The sequence below is a fragment of the Bos grunniens genome, chromosome 9, assembly GCF_055505025.1.
Source record: "Bos grunniens cultivar Pamir isolate PY7600 chromosome 9, Bosgru_T2T1.0, whole genome shotgun sequence".
NCBI lineage: Eukaryota > Metazoa > Chordata > Mammalia > Artiodactyla > Bovidae > Bos > Bos grunniens.
Genome location: NC_141173.1, coordinates 77,637,647 through 77,656,243, shown reverse-complemented (window position 1 = coordinate 77,656,243; position 18,597 = coordinate 77,637,647). Strand labels below are relative to the sequence as shown.

At 36.3% G+C, this 18,597-nt stretch overlaps 2 protein-coding genes across 21 annotated transcripts in view; one reads left to right on the top strand and one right to left on the bottom strand.

Annotated features, from left to right (window-relative positions):
* Positions 1-15,418, top strand: part of REPS1 (RALBP1 associated Eps domain containing 1) — a 90,408-nt gene extending 74,990 nt beyond the window's left edge. For 6 of the 11 annotated variants that reach the window (XM_086318080.1, XM_086318076.1, XM_086318075.1 and 3 more), the window contains 8 exons: positions 4,670-4,742; positions 6,136-6,254; positions 7,108-7,172; positions 8,897-9,082; positions 10,249-10,341; positions 11,917-12,065; positions 12,810-12,915; positions 15,153-15,418. In XM_086318080.1, coding sequence (XP_086174206.1) covers positions 4,670-4,742; positions 6,136-6,254; positions 7,108-7,172; positions 8,897-9,082; positions 10,249-10,341; positions 11,917-12,065; positions 12,810-12,915; positions 15,153-15,221 — 860 coding nt within the window. In that variant the 3' untranslated portion in view covers positions 15,222-15,418. The remainder of the gene's footprint in view (positions 1-4,669; positions 4,743-6,135; positions 6,255-7,107; positions 7,173-8,896; positions 9,083-10,248; positions 10,342-11,916; positions 12,066-12,809; positions 12,916-15,152) is intronic. The other 5 variants (XM_086318082.1, XM_086318077.1, XM_086318079.1 and 2 more) reach the window with 1 other exon arrangement.
* Positions 15,419-17,079: 1,661 nt separating this feature from the next.
* ECT2L (epithelial cell transforming 2 like) overlaps positions 17,080-18,597 on the bottom strand; it is a 79,214-nt gene continuing 77,696 nt past the window's right edge. For 8 of the 10 annotated variants that reach the window (XR_015133256.1, XR_015133259.1, XR_015133262.1 and 5 more), the window contains one exon: positions 17,080-17,769. Coding sequence is in view for 4 of the 10 variants with exons in the window: in XM_086318066.1 (XP_086174192.1) it covers positions 17,642-17,769 (128 nt within the window). In the remaining 6 variants the exon portion in view is untranslated. The remainder of the gene's footprint in view (positions 17,770-18,597) is intronic. The other 2 variants (XR_015133257.1, XR_015133258.1) reach the window with 1 other exon arrangement.

Sequence of the window (18,597 nt, the reverse complement as noted above, 5' to 3'; positions counted from 1 at the left end):
CATTCTTTGTTTCTTCTGGGTCATTGTTAAATGTGTTAAATGACTTGCATTTTCTCCATTCTATTTCGAGATTGTGGATCATCATTACTGTCATTACTCTGAATTCTTTTTCGGGTAGTTGGCATATTTCCTCTTTGTTTATTTGGTGTTGTGGGTTTTTACCTTGGTCCTTCATTTGCACAATGTTTCTCTGTTTTTTCATGTTATCTAACTTACTGTGTTTGACATATCCTCTCTTGTTTTTGGTCTTGCCATCAGTGGGTGCGGTTGGTCCAGTGGTTTGTATAGGCTTTATGTTGGGAGGGACTTGTGCTTGCCTTCTGGTGGGAGAAGGTGAGTTTTTCCCCCCTCTAATGAGCAGGTCTGTGTTAGTGGTATGTTTTGGGGTGTCTATGGGAAGCCTGTCTCCTCTTGAGGTCTTGCTTGTTGTTTGGGTAACCTGCCCTTTGCTGGTGCTGCCAGCAGTTGAGTGGTGCTGGGTCTTGGATACAGGAAGAGGCCTTTATGGGAGCTCTCACTAATTAATACTCCCTGGGATCAGGAGTTCTCTGGCCATCTAGTGTCCTGGACTCAGTGCTTCCAACCCAGAGGCTCAGGCCCAATCTCTCATCAAGGAACCAGGATCCCACAAGCTGTTTGTTATGGCAATAAAGAGGATTAAAACAAACACACACAAAAAAGAACCCCAGACAAATAGTAAATTCAAAATCAGACAAATAGTAACAGAAACAAAGGAACACACACACACAAAACCAAAATAGTCCAAAGAAAACAAAGTATAAGAGAGTGACCCTGTGAGCAAAGGAAACCATAAGTGATACCAACAAATTAAAAACAACACTAACTAAACAGAACAAGACCAAAGAAGAGAGCCAGCTGAGGAATAAAGCAAACAAACTAACAAACGTGGTGAAAAGAAGAAAGAAAAAAATAGAAAAGTAAAGTATATAAAAAAGATTTATATATAATGAAGAGTTTATATATAATAATCTTATTGTATATTCTATATATATGTGTATATATATTCTATGTATATATATAAAAAGAATATATTGCATACAATAGTGTATATATTGTACATATATATAAATAGTATATAAATCTTATATATAAATAAAATTTTTGTATAATAAGTAAGAAGGAAACAAAATGAAACAACAACAAAGAAAAAGCCCCACAGATCTGCAAAAAGCCAATGTAGAGATAGATGTATATGAAGGAAATAAAATGTGTTTTAAAAAATTCTCAAAAGCTTAAATAGATACAATAATAATGAAGTCAACAACCACAGCATCAGAGGAAAGAAAACCAGAATCAACTACAGAACAAATCAAAATATAAGAATAATAATAAATGTTTTTCTCAGGTCTCAACTGTCAGCATCCTTTCCCCTACTGTGATGCACAGTCCACTTCCACCTCGCTAGGAAACCCTCCAGTATTGGGGGAGCTGGTCTCTAGACCAGCTGTGGGGACAGCACAGACTCTAATCTAGTTCTCCTCTTGGAGGTTCTTGCCTCCAGTGTCCACAGCTGTCAGAGCTAGGGCATTTTGTTTTGTGGATACACTCGCCCTTCTATGCATTCCATAGACACAGGGTCTGCCTAGTTGATCATGTGGATATAATCTCTAGCTTGTATAGCTGGTGAAAAGGTTTTCAACCCTCTTCCTTGTCCACTCTGCCCCTGGAACTCAGTTGTGGTTTTATCCCCACCTCTGCTTGTGGGTCATTTACAGGAATTAGTTCCTGAGGCTGCCTCTAGGACTTGGGTCTGCCCCAGGGAGGACCAGGTGTGGAGGTGGTGCGACTGCTTAGGTTGCGGGGACTCTGATGGCGCCAGGTATGCCAGGAAGCTGGCAGCCACAGGCACAGGAGATATGGTGCTGTTAGAATCTCTTTCTAGCTTCTGGCAGCTGGCGTTCAGAGGGTCTGATGGGGGTCCTTCTCTGTTGCTTGGCATGTCGGGCACTCAGATGGCCACCTTCTCTGGGATATTCCTCTGTTACTCAGCTGCTCATGCCAGCATATAGGGGGAGAAGTGATGGCTCCACTCCTTGTATGTGACTCAGCAGTAACACCCTGCTTCCATGGCTGCCTGACTTTATTCCAAAGGCATTCCCTACAGCAGTCCCCTCCCTCCCATCCCTTGCGGCTGTTTCCCCAAAGTTAACAGCAGTCCTTGCCCTGGGATTGCGGTTACGCTCCAGCTCCCAGCTGCTCTGCGTTCTGGTGGGCTGTGTCCCTCCCTAGGCTATGTAGGGCCATGGCACAGATTGTCTGTGTCGTTCTCACTCCATTCAGACTGTCACAGATCAGCTCCTTCACTCTCCAGTAGTCTCAGATGCTTCCCCTTTGTCCCAACCGATTGCCCTGATATGGGGATATCACCCCTTCTTCCACTTCCCCACCTGGTGGGGACAGGTTCAGTTGTGCTAACTCTCCTCCTCTTTTTCCCTTCCCTTCTTTGTCCTGCCCAGTTTTGTGTGGATCTGTATATTCCTTTCCAGTGGTCAGGGACTCCTGCTAGCTCTAAGCTGATGCTCTGCAAGATCTACATCTGAAGATGTGTTCCTGATGCATCTGTGAAGAAGAGGTGTACTCCACTTCCACCTGCTCCTCTGCCATCTTGTCTCTTATCCTTAGTCTACATTTAGAATCTGAATAATTTGAATATATAGCCACTTAGTAGTATCGTCACTGGATAATGCAGAGAATAGTCAATCCTTTTAAAGACCCCTACCCTCCATATTAATAAATGGATGCCAATTGCCACTGCACCTGCTTCAAGGCAGGCCTCCTGTTGGCCGTCCCTCTCAGCTAGCTCTTCCCCACTCCTTTCTTCCTCTCACAGGAAATTGTGTACGTGCTCATTCAGTCATTGTTAATGGAATACTATTAATATGTGTCAGGCTCTGTTCTAGACACTGAGTATTCAGCAGTAAACAAAACAAAAAATTCTTTGCCCTTGTGAAGTTTGCATTTTATAGGGGAGACAAAAGAAAAAGGAAATAAAAATAACTGTATCTTAGGATATAGTTAATACCCTGGATCAAAATTAAGTTGTGAAAGGGGAGAGGGCGTGACAGTTTAAGTAAGGTGATCAAAGAAATCCTTACCAAAAAGTGGTATTTGAGTTAAAACTTGAAGGAGATGAATTTAACTGTGTGTGTATCTTAAGGAAGGACGTTTTAGGCCAAAGGAATAACCAGTATGGAGCCCTGGTTTAGGGAAGATGCCTTCTTTATATCTGCTGGAAACAGCCAGCAAACACCTGAACTAGAACTAGCATGTGGGAGAATAGTAACCGGGGAGCAGTGTAAGACTGACTTCTACCGAGAAAGATGAAATGCCATTTAGAAGGTTTCTGAATGGAGAAGTGATGTAACCTGACCTTCCTTTTTTAACAAGATCATTCTGGCTGCTATACTGGTAATAGATCAGAAGAAGGCAAGAATTCAAACAGGGAAAGACGGTTTTAGGAAACGGTTATAATAATACAGGCAAGAGATGATGATGTCTTGGCCTAGGGTGGTAGCAGTAGAAGTGCTAAGAAGTGGTCAGATTCTGGCTAAATTTTGGTAGGAAAAGACCACAGGATTTGTTTACCTTTGTGATACAGGATGTGAGGGGTGGGGGCAAGGGAATCAGGGGGATTCAAGGGATGTTAGCCAAAGCAACTGGAAATTGAAGAAGTCTATTGTAGTAGAAGATTTGTGGGAGAAAGGGTAGGAATTCAGTTTTGGACGTGTTCAGTCTGAGATGCCTATTAACAACGTCCAAATGGGAATGTGTTAATTTTAGAATCATTCCTGTACCAATTAGTAAACTTCTCAGTGATTTGACAGGAAGAAGAAGCGGGATACACTTTGAAATGAAACTAAATAACCAGTCCCTTCAATTTATAACTCTTGAAAGGTATTTCATAGTATTTCTTCAGATTATCCCTAGAGTTTTCTGTTTTAAAACTTCTTTATTGCTTCATAGCTGTTAGTCTGATTCTGGGATTCTCTGCTCCTTTATAAGATTTTGAGGAAATTGAAAATATGTCCTCAGGTGAAAAATTGGTACCCTCTGGCTAATTTCATAAGTTTTATCATTGTCTAAGCACAGTTTATTCCTTTATCAAAATTTTTAAAATTTGCATAAACAGTTTTTAAGTTCGCTTTTTAACTTAAAATGCTTCTAATTTATCCTTTAAAAATGAATTTTTTTCATTATAAAAACTATTCACACTTGTAGAAATGTAATAAACAAAAATAAGAAAATACAAATTATAATCTCACTGTTCCACAAATGACCATAATTAACATTCATTGTCCACCTTAATCTTTGTGCATGGTATATTTTTATATGAAATGAAATTGTGATATATGTACTATTTTCTGCCCTGCTTCCGTGTAACTAATTTTGAATATTTCTCTATTATCAAACAGTAACTCTTTTAGATTGTAATTGCTCTCTGTGCATAGTATTTTGTTGTATAAGTACACCATTTATTTGATTTATATCTAATCTTTTATGGTTAGTAATACAATGATGAAACATTAACCTGTTGGCCAATCTTTGAATATCCCTGGTTTGAAACAATAATTCAATTACCTGTTTAGGGCATATAGAATAAAAAGTAAAGAAATTATTATTATTAAATAGGATATATCCCATTTATCAGCAGATGGGTACAGTAGTTCAGACTCTTTTACTTCGGATCCAGAACAGATTGGAAACAACGTAACTCGTCAAAGGTTAGTGTTTCTGTTCATTAAAAAAGCATAATTAAAGTCTTTTGTTACATTTTAATATTGAAAATTATTTGAAACCAAGTATAAATTATTTTCGGAGAAGGAAATGGCAACCCATCCAGTATTCTTGCCTGAGGAACCCCGTGGACAGTGGAGCCTGGTGGGCTGCAGTCCATAGGGTCGCACAGAGTCTAAGTGACTTAGCATGCATGCATGCGTAAATTATTTTCTCAGTTCTTCACTTCTCTAAAGGCTGTCAGGTTACCTATTGATTTATATAAAAGGGAAATGACTTTTATTCTTTCCAAAGAAAAGCAAAGCAAAAGGAATCGTTGTCTTCTTGGTATTCTGTGGAAGGTTTAAAATAAACTGATAACTTCTTGGCAGTTGGTTTAATACAGTCCTTTTTGGTAGCTGAGCAGTGAGAGTCTCTTTAAGTATGAAATGTGCAAATTTCCTTTTAGAGCCTTATGGGACAAGTACCAAAAGAATTTGGTGTTTTAAAATGTCATCTGGACATGCAGCCTAGTGTTGGGCTACCTACCCATCCTGAAGACCTGTGTCACATGTTAACATTTCAGGCACAAACAAAAATGATACAGGACAGGGTGAGGTGGCAAAGGGGTCTGTCTCCCAGGGCTTCACCATCCTCTCAAAACTGCACAGGCCAGAAGCATCTTTCTCTGGTGCTTTTCGTACATCATAAGAGTCTTTTGCCACACACCTGGAGGATGTATGGAGACACTGGTAACATAGACTTTCCAGTAGCTCACACAGTCAGAAGGCTGCTTCTTCATATATCTTAGAGTTCTCATTTGGGATTTTAGTCTTTTTATTCCTATTAGTGAGGATCAGATTGTCTTAGTCCGTGAGATTCTTCAGAATATAGAAGACTTTGGTGGCTAATAAGCAGATCTCCAGAATGAGTGAACATGAGTATAATCACCTCTAAAATGAGTGATTTTAAGATGAGATGGCGTCTCACATAGTCAAGCCAAAGTGTACTTCAGCTTACCAAATTTAAGTAAGTTGAAAGCTAACCATATCTGAAAGTACAGTTACTCTTCTTTGAAAACAGCTTTTCAGATTAATATTGCCTTTAACTGAATATGAAAACATTACACTTGGTTAGTAGTCTACCTTGAATTCATGTTAATAACTTTTTTAAAAGTTCTTTAAAATTCTGTTAAATGTATAATTATAAAGAAGATTATTTGCTATATTAAGTAACTGCTTGTTGAATGCACATGTAAATAATACTCTATTCATTATAATACTTGTATACCCTCTGGAGAAAATGTCATACCAATAAGATCCTTTGCTGCTTAGCTAAGTTTGATTGCTTAAAAAGAAAAGCTGCAATAACGTGACCAACTGTAACGGGGCCATTTTGCAGGTCTCATTCAGGAACATCGCCTGAAAACACTGCACCACCACCGCCACCTCCAAGGCCTCAGCCCTCTCATTCTAGATCATCATCTTTAGATATGAATCGGACCTTTTCCGTCACAACAGGTAGGGGTTAGAGAACTGTGATACAAATTAAATATGTTAAATTGTTAAATATATTTAGTTGATTAAAGATACACAGTATCTTGTTTTCTCTTATTTTTTTATATTTATCTAAAGAAAAATTTTGAATTGAAAAAGTATGAGATGAGAGGGAATTTATTTTCCTTAATGACTGTCTAAAATGTGAGTTCAAATGATAAAGATGGGAACCTGAGAGATGCCACAAGAGATTAAAAAAAAAAGATTTTATGTGGAGATATTAAGGAGGAAAAGCTAATAGGTCTTACATTACATGACAGAGGAGAGAGAGGAGTCATCATACTTAGAGGGTTCAATTTTTATATGACTGGTCTTACTGTTGGTCAAAATAGAAAAGTTAGGATAGAGGGTGATGATGTTCTGTTTTTGATATTATGTGGTTGGAATGATGAGAAAGAAGAGAAAAATCGACAGGTCGCTGGACCTATGGGCTAAGCAAGATTGATATATTATTTGAGAATCATTTACATAGAAATGATATACTAAAATGCTAAATGGAAAGAGGAAATTTGGAAGTCTTCGTATTTGATAGCTAAAAGTAGTCACAAAGGTGGGAAGAAAACAAGAACGTGTAGTGTTACAGGAACAGGGAGGAGCAGGACAAGTGCTGTGTGCAGTAGAGCAAGAGAAGTGAGGTCTGAGAAGAGGCTGTGAGATTCAACCATATCCAGACAGTTTGATGAGATGGACTTGGCTTCCAGTTCTATACATTGGCATTTGAAATCTTTATCATTTGATCACATTCATTCAGCCTATCTGCTGTACTAGCAAAGTAATTATATATATTTACCAAAAGAAGACTTGTGTATTCACACAGGACAGCAACAGGCTGGAGTTGTTGCCCAACCTCCTGCAGTGCCTCCAAGACCACAGCCCTCACAGGTAATTCTCCTAGGTCTTTATTAGTAAGCATCAGTTATTATAGTCCCCTTGGTCAGTTTATCTGTTAGGTCTTTGATTCTATTCTAGAATTAGTTTGAAAATCGGGAATTGCCTAACTGTCATTCTTAATGCATATTTAATTCGGAGAAGCTAGGTCTTTTCTTAGAGGATAAGAATTCCAATAATGATTTGGGTTGTTTTTTGAAAGAAACTTAGAAGTGAACCAAATGATAGTGTCTCGGCAAAGGAGAGTTTAGAAGAAGGATCAGTGTATTGAGGGATAGGAAGTGTCATGTGTGTCCTGGATCTAGTAGTGACTCAGGGTAACCTCCCTGTATCTCCCTAGATGTGTTACTGCATCAGTGAATAAAGTGTTGCACAACTAACAGGTCAAAGTTGTTTCATCTGCATAAAACTATTATGTTCCAAAATAGATTCTAGTTTGTAGCTTAGTTTTATGTGACTGACTAGCTGCATTTTTACATGAATGAATTAGGTTGATTTTTCTGAGTTAGAGTCTTATAATGAAATCGGTTATTTGTAGTTAAAAAGATGGTTTCCTAATTATCAAAGATACTGAAATTTGAATATTCCAGTATTTATTTTATCTAAAGGGCTAACGAAAATACTTTTACTGCATTAAGGTGTAAAACCCAGTGAATTATCTCTTGACTCAAGAACCAGTCTAGTGGGAAAAACAGACCTGTAAACAGTTATAATAGAAATGCTATAGTAGACATACTTATAAAATGATTTAGCATAGATGTCCTAGCTAGTAACATCAGGGATCACACTGAAAAAGTCAAGTAAAATGAAGGCAGTTAGACTTAAGCAGAGACTTGAAAGATAAAATACTATTTCTTGAGGAAAAGGCATTACAACCAGAAGGAGTAGCACAGAGGGTAAGGTAAGCCTGGCATATTCTTCAAGGAAAAGCTGCTGAGTTTAGTACAACTAGAGTGATGGGAAATAAAATTGAAGAGGTGAGGAAATGACAGAGCATCTCCTATATCATACTAAGATGGTGGAGTTTTTCTTGTAGGATATGGAGGATTTTTTAAGGGTGAGCAGGGGAGAGACTTCAGATTTATTCCTTTAGCTTCCTGTGCTTCCTTTGTCACAAAACTCCTCACACTGTATTTTAATCCCTTGTTTACTTTTCTCGTATCCTGCACTAGATTATCAGCTCTGTTAAGGATGGACCTTATTTGTTTGGTCAAAAGTAGATACTCAGTAAGTTTAGTTTTCAAGTGGAGACTTTAGAAGAATTGATCTTGTAAAGAGTGGAGGACAAATTGAAGGAGAGTGCACTGGTTTTCACACTTTAAAGATAACAGTCTTTTTAGAAACATAGTGAAACATTTTTAAAAACAGTTTTTTAAAATAATGAACAATTATGCAGCAACCTAATTAAGAAAAAATAGACGCAAGGGGAGAATCAGAGATTAAGGCCAGAACTTCTCTCCTTTGATGCACATTCTTGGCAATAAGAATTTTGTGAAAGTGTCTTTTTATTTGGAGATTTGTTATCTTAATTTTTTAGTGTCTTGGCATTTCACTCAAGGTTTTTTAGAGCTAAATGTTACTGTAGCTCACCCTCCTGAATTTTCAGCTAATAAATCAGAGCATCCTTATAATAAATTTTCAAAGAAAAGGAAAGCTACTCTGTGACACTAGATCAGTAAAATGATTTGCTCCTTCCTGTATCCTAAACCCTCCTGTAGGCTCCTGGTCCCGTTGTGCATCGCCCAGTGGATGCCGATGGCCTAATAACTCACACTAGTACCTCACCTCAGCAGATACCAGAACAACCAAATTTTGCAGATTTCAGCCAATTTGAAGTATTTGCTGCATCAAATGTAAATGAAGAACAAGATGATGAAGCCGAGAAACATCCAGAGGTCTTGCCGGTCAGTTTTCGAGGGCTTCTCTAATTTTCTGCTGGGAATCTTCCAATATTGTGCTCATAAGCCAGTCTTTAAACAGAGGAACCCCTAAAAGAGCAGATAATAGAAGGGACATCAGTGAGTAAAATACCTGCTGTTGCTGCTTTTAGAAGGTTTCTATTCCCTATATCAATGCTTCTCAATTTCTCACTGGCCTCAGACCACCTACTGGTTGCATAAAATGCTTAGTAAGAATCGAAAAAAAAAAAAAATGCTTAGTAAGAATCAATATCAGGGTGAAGGGTAGATGTCACATGAAAAGATGCAACCATCTGGTTTTGGCTAAAACACTGTTCTGGGAGTTGCATTTTAATGCTAAGCATCTGATTGTGTGGTTCAAAGATTTCTGTATAAGAAGAAGCTGTGGTTGCCATAGCTACCCTCAGTTTGTTTGAGAATAAGCCAGTTTATGGGGTTGCATCTTAATGCTAAGCATTTGATTGTGTGATTTGGTGAAAATTGTATGGGAGTAAGTCACATCAGTTAGACAGACTTACAGACCACAGGATGCCAGAAATTCATGTTTGCAGCCAGTGTTCTGCGGGACTGTTTGGTTCTAGCAGCAAAAACTTCTGTATGTGGGACAGGGATCCCTGTCCTCATAAGTGTAAATATGGAGTTGGAGGGAAGAGGGGAAGTTTGCTCTGATTATTCCAATTTATACTGATCTTCTCTAATTAAAAAAACTGACGTTTGACTGGCATAATTTACATAAAGAGTTTTATAGATTTGGTCCATGGAAAATTTTCTACCAGCTAGTTCTTCAAACTTTTCTCCTGGCCTGGTGCTACTAGGGAAATGGGCTGTACCTCCAAGAAGGCAGAGCAGGCCTGAGGTGGGAGTAGCGGTGTGCAGCGGGTACTTGTACGTACCCTCCCCCAACCAAAGAACTTCCCAGACATCGTCTGCCATCCCCTCAGAGATGTATTCTCTTCCCTCTCTGCCCTAAAGGGGCAGATGCATGATCGTTTTACAAGGTAGTCTCAAACTCCTCTCCTCTTCATCTGAGCTTCTTACTGTTAGAATGAATGTTTTCTAAACATTTTGCTCTCTAATCTGTTACTTATATATTTATTCATATATGTGTGTTACTTAAATATAATTTGTAATAATAATATACTCATCTCTAGGTTGAAAAATCTTCTGATCCCGCAAGTTCTCGAGTTGCCAAAACAGATAGTAAAATTGAAGAAAAGACAGCTGCTAGTGCTCCCGCCAATGTGGTATACAAAAGTCTTTTATAGTATTGATTGTTTTATACATATAAAAATTATATGATATAATTTGAAAATCTTACAAGTAAAGTTAGAGATCATCTAACCCATTTCACTGCCTTAAACTGTAATACATATAACCTGTCTCAGAATACAGTCCACCTAGAGGTAGAGATGATAGCCTGTCATTTGTATTAATGCGTGCCACAGGTTCTCAGATTTTGTGTGGTTATTACATTGTTTCAAGTACATGAAGTAGAACTTCCTTTTTTGTCACACTCAGTTTCTGTTATTTCAGTTCTGAGTATAACAGGGAAAGATTATCAACCCTCTAAGGTTAATATTACACTCTCTGCTTTTTTTTAGCTGTCTTAGGAATGTTTTCCCAAAAATTTATTGCAAAAAATTTTAAACATACAGAAGAGTTAAAAGAATTTTATATTGTACAATAAAGCCACACCTTGATTGTACTATTAATATTTACTATATTTTTCTTCCAGTTTTATTAAGATATAATTGACACATAACACAGTAGAAGTTAAGGTATACAACATAATTATTTGACTTACATATATAACGAAATGACTATCAGTATGTTTAGTGAATGTTCTTCATTTCATATAAATACAGAATTAAAGAAATAGAAAAATATAACATTTTTCCTTGTGTTAATATACTTGCTTTATACCTGCATCGTTCTCTCTATATCCGTCCTTCTTATCTGTTGTTTGCATTTCAAAGTACATTGCAGATAACAGGACACTTTTTGAGAAAAAAATTTTGGTCACTTTTTTTGTTATCATTGAGACATCCCTGGTAGTCATTAAAACAGTGAGTGTTTCTGAAAGTATTTAAATGCTACTTTCTGGACACTTTTTTTTTTTTTTTTTTTTTTACTGTTAGTATTTCTGTAATTTTTTTAATAGTTTTATTTTGTGAGTAAATGGCAATAGATTAAAAATAATATTTACCCAAAGGGATGGCAGTTGACTCTTGTTTTTATTTATTAACAGGTCAAATCAGGTTACAGTAAATACCAGACTGTTATATTTGATTCTGTTGAGGACAGATCTCCAATAAAATAGCCATTCATTTTTAAGAGCTCTTGTATATCTTAATGAAAGATTTTTTAAAGAATTACCTGGTTTTCCACTTCTTTATATTCATTAAGATAATATATCTTAGGATATTTGAATAGAAAACCCTATAGTGATACTGGACGCATATTTCTGGAGACTCTCTTTTATAGTTATTGAACAGATACATATTGAGTGTGTTATGTTAAAACTGAATATTATAACCTTGAGTCACAGAATCTGGGCCTTGAGCTTGTTATGTCACCCTGTAAAAATTTTTGTCTAATAGGTACATTTACACTTGTGATGTCACTAGGAACATTCTTTCCCATTGTAATTTAAGTTAGCTGTTGCCACAAATACATAAATTGCTTTAAAGGAGGACAAGTGACCCATAATTCTTAAGAGAATGAAAGGCTTAAAGAAAGCATATGATGTTGGCAAAGTGCTAACGAACCACAAATGTCTTCAAGAAATGCTTATTATTCATGAAATTCTTGTCTCCCAGAGCAAAGGCACAACACCTCTTGCTCCACCACCTAAACCTGTTCGAAGGAGATTAAAATCAGAAGATGAATTAAGGCCAGAAGTTGATGAACATGCACAGAAGACAGGTGTCCTAGCTGCTGTTCTTGCATCACAACCTTCTATTCCTCGGTAATCAAAGCTGTTCCTAAACACGTGTAATTACTGGAAACAAAATGCACAGTAATTAAAAATATTAAACAGAAAGGAATTATGGTCAGACTGGTCCTGTAGTTGAACACAGGTCCTCCACTGTTCCCTTTTCTCATTTATGAGTAAGTGGAATATTCTTCCCACTTTTACCTGCCTAATAGTTCAACTCAAGTTACAAATCCTAGAGCAGACTTTAAAAATTATAGTGCACAGTAACACTGATGTTTTAACTATGGTTGTTCTAGAATCAAGAATTGGCAAACTAGGGCTTATGGGCCAAAGTCAACCCATAGCCAGTTTTTGTAAGGGCTTTTACATTTTTTGTAAAATGTAAAAATTTTTTTACATTTTTGTTTAAAAAGAGAAAAAGAAAAGATGAAAAAAAAAAACAGACTATTCAGCAGAAATGGTATGGTCTGCAAAGCTTAAAATAGTTACTGTCTGACCATTTATAGAAAAAGTTTGCTTATACCTCCTCTGCACTGACTTAAACTCAGGTGATTCTACAGAAAAGTCACTAAATCAATAACTACAGTAATTAAGCCTCTGAAGCTTAGTAGTTTTTGGTTGAGCTTTAAAACTGATCAAGCAAGGTTGAGCTATGCTAGCAGGGCAAAGATGCTTCCTCAGCATTCTGGGATTAGCCATAGATCACAGGGAAGAATGGAGCGAATTTAATAATAAGAATGAAGGTCACGTTTTTTGCTCTCTTTATCTTCTCAGGTCTGTTGGGAAAGATAAGAAAGCTATTCAGGCATCAATTAGACGCAATAAGGAAACCAACACAGTTTTGGCCAGATTGAATAGTGAATTGCAGCAACAGTTAAAGGTAATGTAGTTTCTGAATCTTTATTTGGAAAGTTCCATGGACTCAGAGCCTCTTATTGTTGAACTAGACTTGGAGGTGATCCACCAGTTCTTATGCTAGTATGAAACTTTTCCAAGTAGCAGGAGAAGTGTGGATCTAAAATGTTTTATATGCCTTTGAATCTTTTAATATTAAAAAGAATTTCCTGTACTCATTTCTTGTATGATTGCCTTATCCTACATGTATGTAAAGCATATTCCTAAAATGTTCAGTCCTGAATGTTCATTGGAAGGACTGATGCTGAAGCTGAAACTCCAACACTTTGGCCACCTGATGCAAAGAATTGACTCATTTGAAAAGACCCTGATGCTGGGAAAGATTGAAGGCAGGAGGAGAAGGGGAAAACAGAAGACCAGATGGTTGAATGGCATCACTGACTCAATGGACATGAATTTGAGTAAACTCTGGTAGTTGGCGATTGACAGGGAGACCTGGCGTGCTGCAGTCCATAGGGTCGCAAAGAGTTGGACATGACTGGGCTACTGAACTGAACTGAAAATGTTCGTTAACTTTCATAATGAAACCCAAGAGTAGAAATGTTGTGACCTCTGCTACCTCTAGGATCATATATGTGGCTGTCTATACACTAATTCTACAATGATTCGAGTATTGTAAATTTATCCTTTTATCAAAACAACTAAGATTCTGTGAAAATGACAGGTCTAAAGAAGAGGGATGGGGGCAATTTAGATCATCTCTAAAACAGAAAAGACAAACCTTAAATAGAAATGGTGCTCAGGGCCAGCGTGTACTTCTGTCATCTGTGCTTGAGAGGATGAGTTTGTTTTCTTGCTTACTACTAACCATGATTTTTTTGAATCCCTATACATAGAAACCAGCAAGCAGAATCATGTATGATTCATCAACATTATTAGGCATTCACATCTTATAAACCAGTGGTTCTCAAACCTTAATTGTATACACTTAGGAAGGGGTCACATGTTAAAATGAAAATTTTGATTCATGTCCAGTATGGAGAGGGACCTGAGACTTCTGCAATTTTTAATAAGCTTCCAGGTGAAGGAGATGCTCCTGGACAGTTGACTCCACTTTGAGTAGCAAGGTTGTAAACCATAAAGATGAGGAAGGAGTCCATGGAAATGTAAAATGAATACAGAATATTCTGTATTCTGTTCATATTCCTTTTCTAGCATTTATTAAATTGTCTGTATCTATGGCACATTTGTGTCTCTGTCCTACTAACCTGAACTCACTGAGGCTAAGTCATAATCATCCCCATTTACAGTGACCATGTAATACATTGTTCAAACCAGAGTACTTTGAAGAGAAAAGGATATGTTAATGTATAGGCCAGGACATCAGAGATAAACTGAGATTGTCCTGGATAGATTTATAACCATCATGTCTCTGTCCTCAAAACTTCACACATGTTGGGCATTTGATAAATATACGTTAAAGGAATAATATTCTTGTATAACTCTTTAGTTAAAGAAGATATTCATAGCTGTTCTATGACTTGTGAATTTGGTCCATTGTAAAGGAAGAATGTAAAACTAAATGACAAGCTTGCTAGTAGCATACCTTGAGGTGAAAGTTTTGTTAATGCATGTTTTTCTGAAGAACTACAAAAAACCATAGAAACATGTATATGGAAGCTGGTTTTAAAAATCACTTTTCTCATTATCCTCTGAGAAAATGTGGTACCAGATAGGAGGTAATTCTGGTTAAAACAAGAGAAAAAGAAAAAAATGATATGGCTTCATAAGAAGTTGCTGACTGAAAAGACTGCCCCAAATCGACAGTCATTAGAAATTTTGATTATAAAATACATTTATTCATTGTGAAACGGAATCTCAAAATGAGGTGCAGGAGTTGTTATGACCAGAGGTAATCACCAGGGGAAAGAATCTTTGTTAATCAGCGTATCTGCAGTTATTGCAAGGGGTGGGCTTCGTGCAAAATTCATGCATTAATAGCCACCATCTGCAAATACTGGCTTTTCTAATAATGAAGGAAAAAAACATTCAATTACCCTGATTTTAAGTAATGAGAAAAAAAGATTTTAATTAAGATTGTGTTTTAATGCATGCACCTATAAAGAAACTGTTTCTAAAAGGAACAGCTGTCCCTTCATCTTCTTAAGGAACGGAAATTGTTTTATTGATGCAGAGCTGCTGTTAGATGTGCCTTCATTTTTGTATATGTTGAAACATAACTTGTCTTTCCATCTTTTTCAGGATGTTCTTGAGGAGAGAATTTCCCTGGAAGTTCAACTGGAACAGCTTCGACCATTCTCTCACCTATAAGCCAATTGCCGTTAACTGTGAACATACCCATTTTTAAGCGGTTTTGGGTTCAAAGCCAATTTGGAGACCCAGACATTCAGCTCACTGCTTAATTCAACATTAAATTTTATGATTCTGTTTTGCCCTATATGTTCACCATTGTATTTAAGTATCTTTTATTTTTTAATTTCAACAATAAAAGGGTCAGGATGACTTTTTCTGGAGGGTGTATTGTGTTTGTTGGCACAGCCCCCCTCCCCCTGTGTTATCTCATAACTTTGGTGCATTATACTTAGTGGCCAAAACCTCACACTGCTTGGATTTACACAGTGGGCTTCTCATTTAACACCTTAAGCACAAACTCAGAAATATTTTCAAAAGGAGACTAAATAAACTGTCAATTTGTCTTTTAGGCTTAATACTTAAAGAATCCAACAATCTTTAAAATGCGTTTCCTATTTGATTTTTAATTTGAAAGAACTGTATTGGATAAGGCATACTTTAACCATAAGCTCTGCTGTAATCAACATTCTTCAAGAGTCTCATGGCACTTTCAAGCTTTTCACATCAGCTTAGAGGGCAGATTTTATGTTTTCCTTACGAACGTTTGATCAGGATCACCTGTGACTTAAACTTTGTTGTGTGTGAGATTTTAATTCCTCGGCAGTCCTGTAAAATTAGGAAATAACTAAAGATAGGCATTTTTAAATTGTCTGCTAGAAGCAAAGGGAAAGTGTTGACGCTGCAAGCCACAAAAGTACTGTCCAGCTGCAGACGTCACTTTTTGCATGATTTATGCACTAAACTCGCAATTATAAGCTTATGTTCATCAGTCTCTAGAAGTGTTTTCAAGTAACATGTTTTAGAACTTCTGAGGATCTTAATTATTCACTATTATAATAAACGAAAATTCCTTAAGATTCCTAGTTATCTTTAGCTCTCTTGTTACTCTTTCTTTTGCCATGTTTTTGTTGTTTAGTCCCTCAGTCATGTCCAGCTATTTGTGACCCCATGGACTGTAGCTTGTCAGGCCCCTCTGTCCATGAGACTCTCCAGGCAAGAATACTAGAGTGGGTTACCATTTCTACTCCATTCTTTTGCTATAGAGAGAGACTTTTCCTGTTAACAAAGAGTTTCTAAAGTATGTCCTATTCAGGATAATGTAGTGTCTCGGGATTTGTTTTGTATTCTATGGTATTTCCATTTTGATCACATTTGTGAATTTACATTTATTGCTGACTAAGAGCAGGCATTCCTTTAATGTTTTATTCTATCTGACATAGATGTTGAGCTACATGGTTTTATCATAATCAGAAGTGTGATTTTACACTAATTAAAAACATTTTAACTTTTGTACTTTTTTTAAGAATTAGAAGGAATTTGTATTTTTGTTATAGAAAAAAGAAAATGTTTAAAATAGCCTACTTCACAATCCTAGACTGTACTAGTAGATTTCATTTCCTTAAAGGAGAATTTGAAGCAAAGAGGAAACTGACAGCCAAAAGCTTCCAAGATTAATACAGTGTTATCTACCATTAATTGAGTAAAACTATTACTACTGCATATATCAGCCAAAGTTTCAAAGTAGCTAACCAGGTTATAGCTTCAGTTTATTAAATAATTAAAGCTTTAAGGGCCCAGAAAACTACTCAATACCTATTTTTATTTTTTTATGTTTTAAATAGAATTGTCTTAATTTCTTCAGTTTTTACTCAGCTAATTTCCATTACAGGCAAGTTTCGTTTTTGTTTTTTGTACCCCCTCACCCTCTACCAAATGGCCTTCTAATTTAGCAATGTAACAAATTTTTAAACCATTTTATTTGGAAGGTCTAAGAATTTAATTTTGCAACAAAAGAACACTTAAGAATTACAGAAAATTTTAGTGCTTTATAGTGGTATGTTTTTAATGCTCTCTGTAGAAATACATTCATATTTTGGATATATGTGACCAGTTTTTTAGTAAAGTACTGTTTAGATTTCTTATACATATTTTTAAAATCCATAACTATTTCATGGAAATGTTAAAAGATGTTGATAAATCACCAGCAGATTAAGACATTTCTCTAGACTGATCATTTAAGAAATACTTTTCATTATGACTTTATTTTTCATTAGATCAGAAAACAAATCTTTAAATACTCAATATCCTTATTCAGTCTTAGGTTTTGTCAGTCAGATTAAATAATAATGTCCATGAAAAACAACTATCAAAAGAAGTGGTTCAGATTTTTATATTCAAATTTTTCTTATCCATTTCACATAATTGAGCATAGATGATAAAGTTTAAAAGTTAGGAGTAACTTTATGCGTCCCCCTAGTTCATCCACCGATCATCCATGATGAACCATTATTCTGCTTCTTACTGAATCTTCTGGAACAGAAAACAATATGTTGTCTTTGTCAGGGCAGATTGGCACCCCTGGTGTTTGAAGTCCAGACTCACTTTTCCATACTACTTTTGATGGCATTTTGGAGTACAGACAACCATAGAAATTTATCATCTTCAACTTCTGTTGCACAAATCCATTCATGTTTTGGACCTTGAAGAATAAATGCATTCTTGATAACTGTAAAAATATTGGAAGTACATAAATTAATTTTTGTAGGTAACAGTCAAAAGGAAAAAATGTTTTAAAATTCAAGAGTTGATCAAATCATCTTGAAGACTTTTTGAAAAAGTCTCAAACACAAATCCAGTTTAGAATATAACTTCCTAAATTACTGAATAATTCAAATATAGTCTAAAATAAACTTGTCTTTATAATTGTTTAATTATAATTAGCAATTATTTTTAAAGTAATAGATGATATGATATTCTTTAATTTCAGAAGGAACTGGGACCGGTAAAGGTCTTTACAAGAGTTACTGTAGATAAGAGATGCTGAGAGCTGGACCTTAACCACCCTGGTATGAGCACCAGGATAGAAAGAAGCCAACGACAACTTAGCTGAATGCCCACTTTTAGCTCACATTATGATGTTCTGACATAGAGCACAGCTGATTAAGGGGAGATGGAAGGAGACATGTCATGCACATTATGGATAATTAACCCTGAGTTTGAAAATATTTATTTCTCAATAGGTGAAAATATTTATTCCCACATTTAGTGTTCAGTTTCTCTCAGATTTTAAATGAAGCCAAAGCTAATGGAAAGCAGCTCTTTTTAGATTAGTTCCTTCTCTGAGATCTTGGTTCTAGCTTTACCCATAAGTCCTACCTTCACGTGCAGTGAAAAATATTGGAACAAAAGGTGTTACATTCAGATTGTCTGGCCTAACAGAAATATAGGAAAAGAGATACAGATCTTTTGAAGATTGGGAAGTAGAGTGTAAGATAAAAACTAAAAGGTACAGTAGGTTTAAGTAGGATTTCTTTTTGTAACGATTATTTCTTTT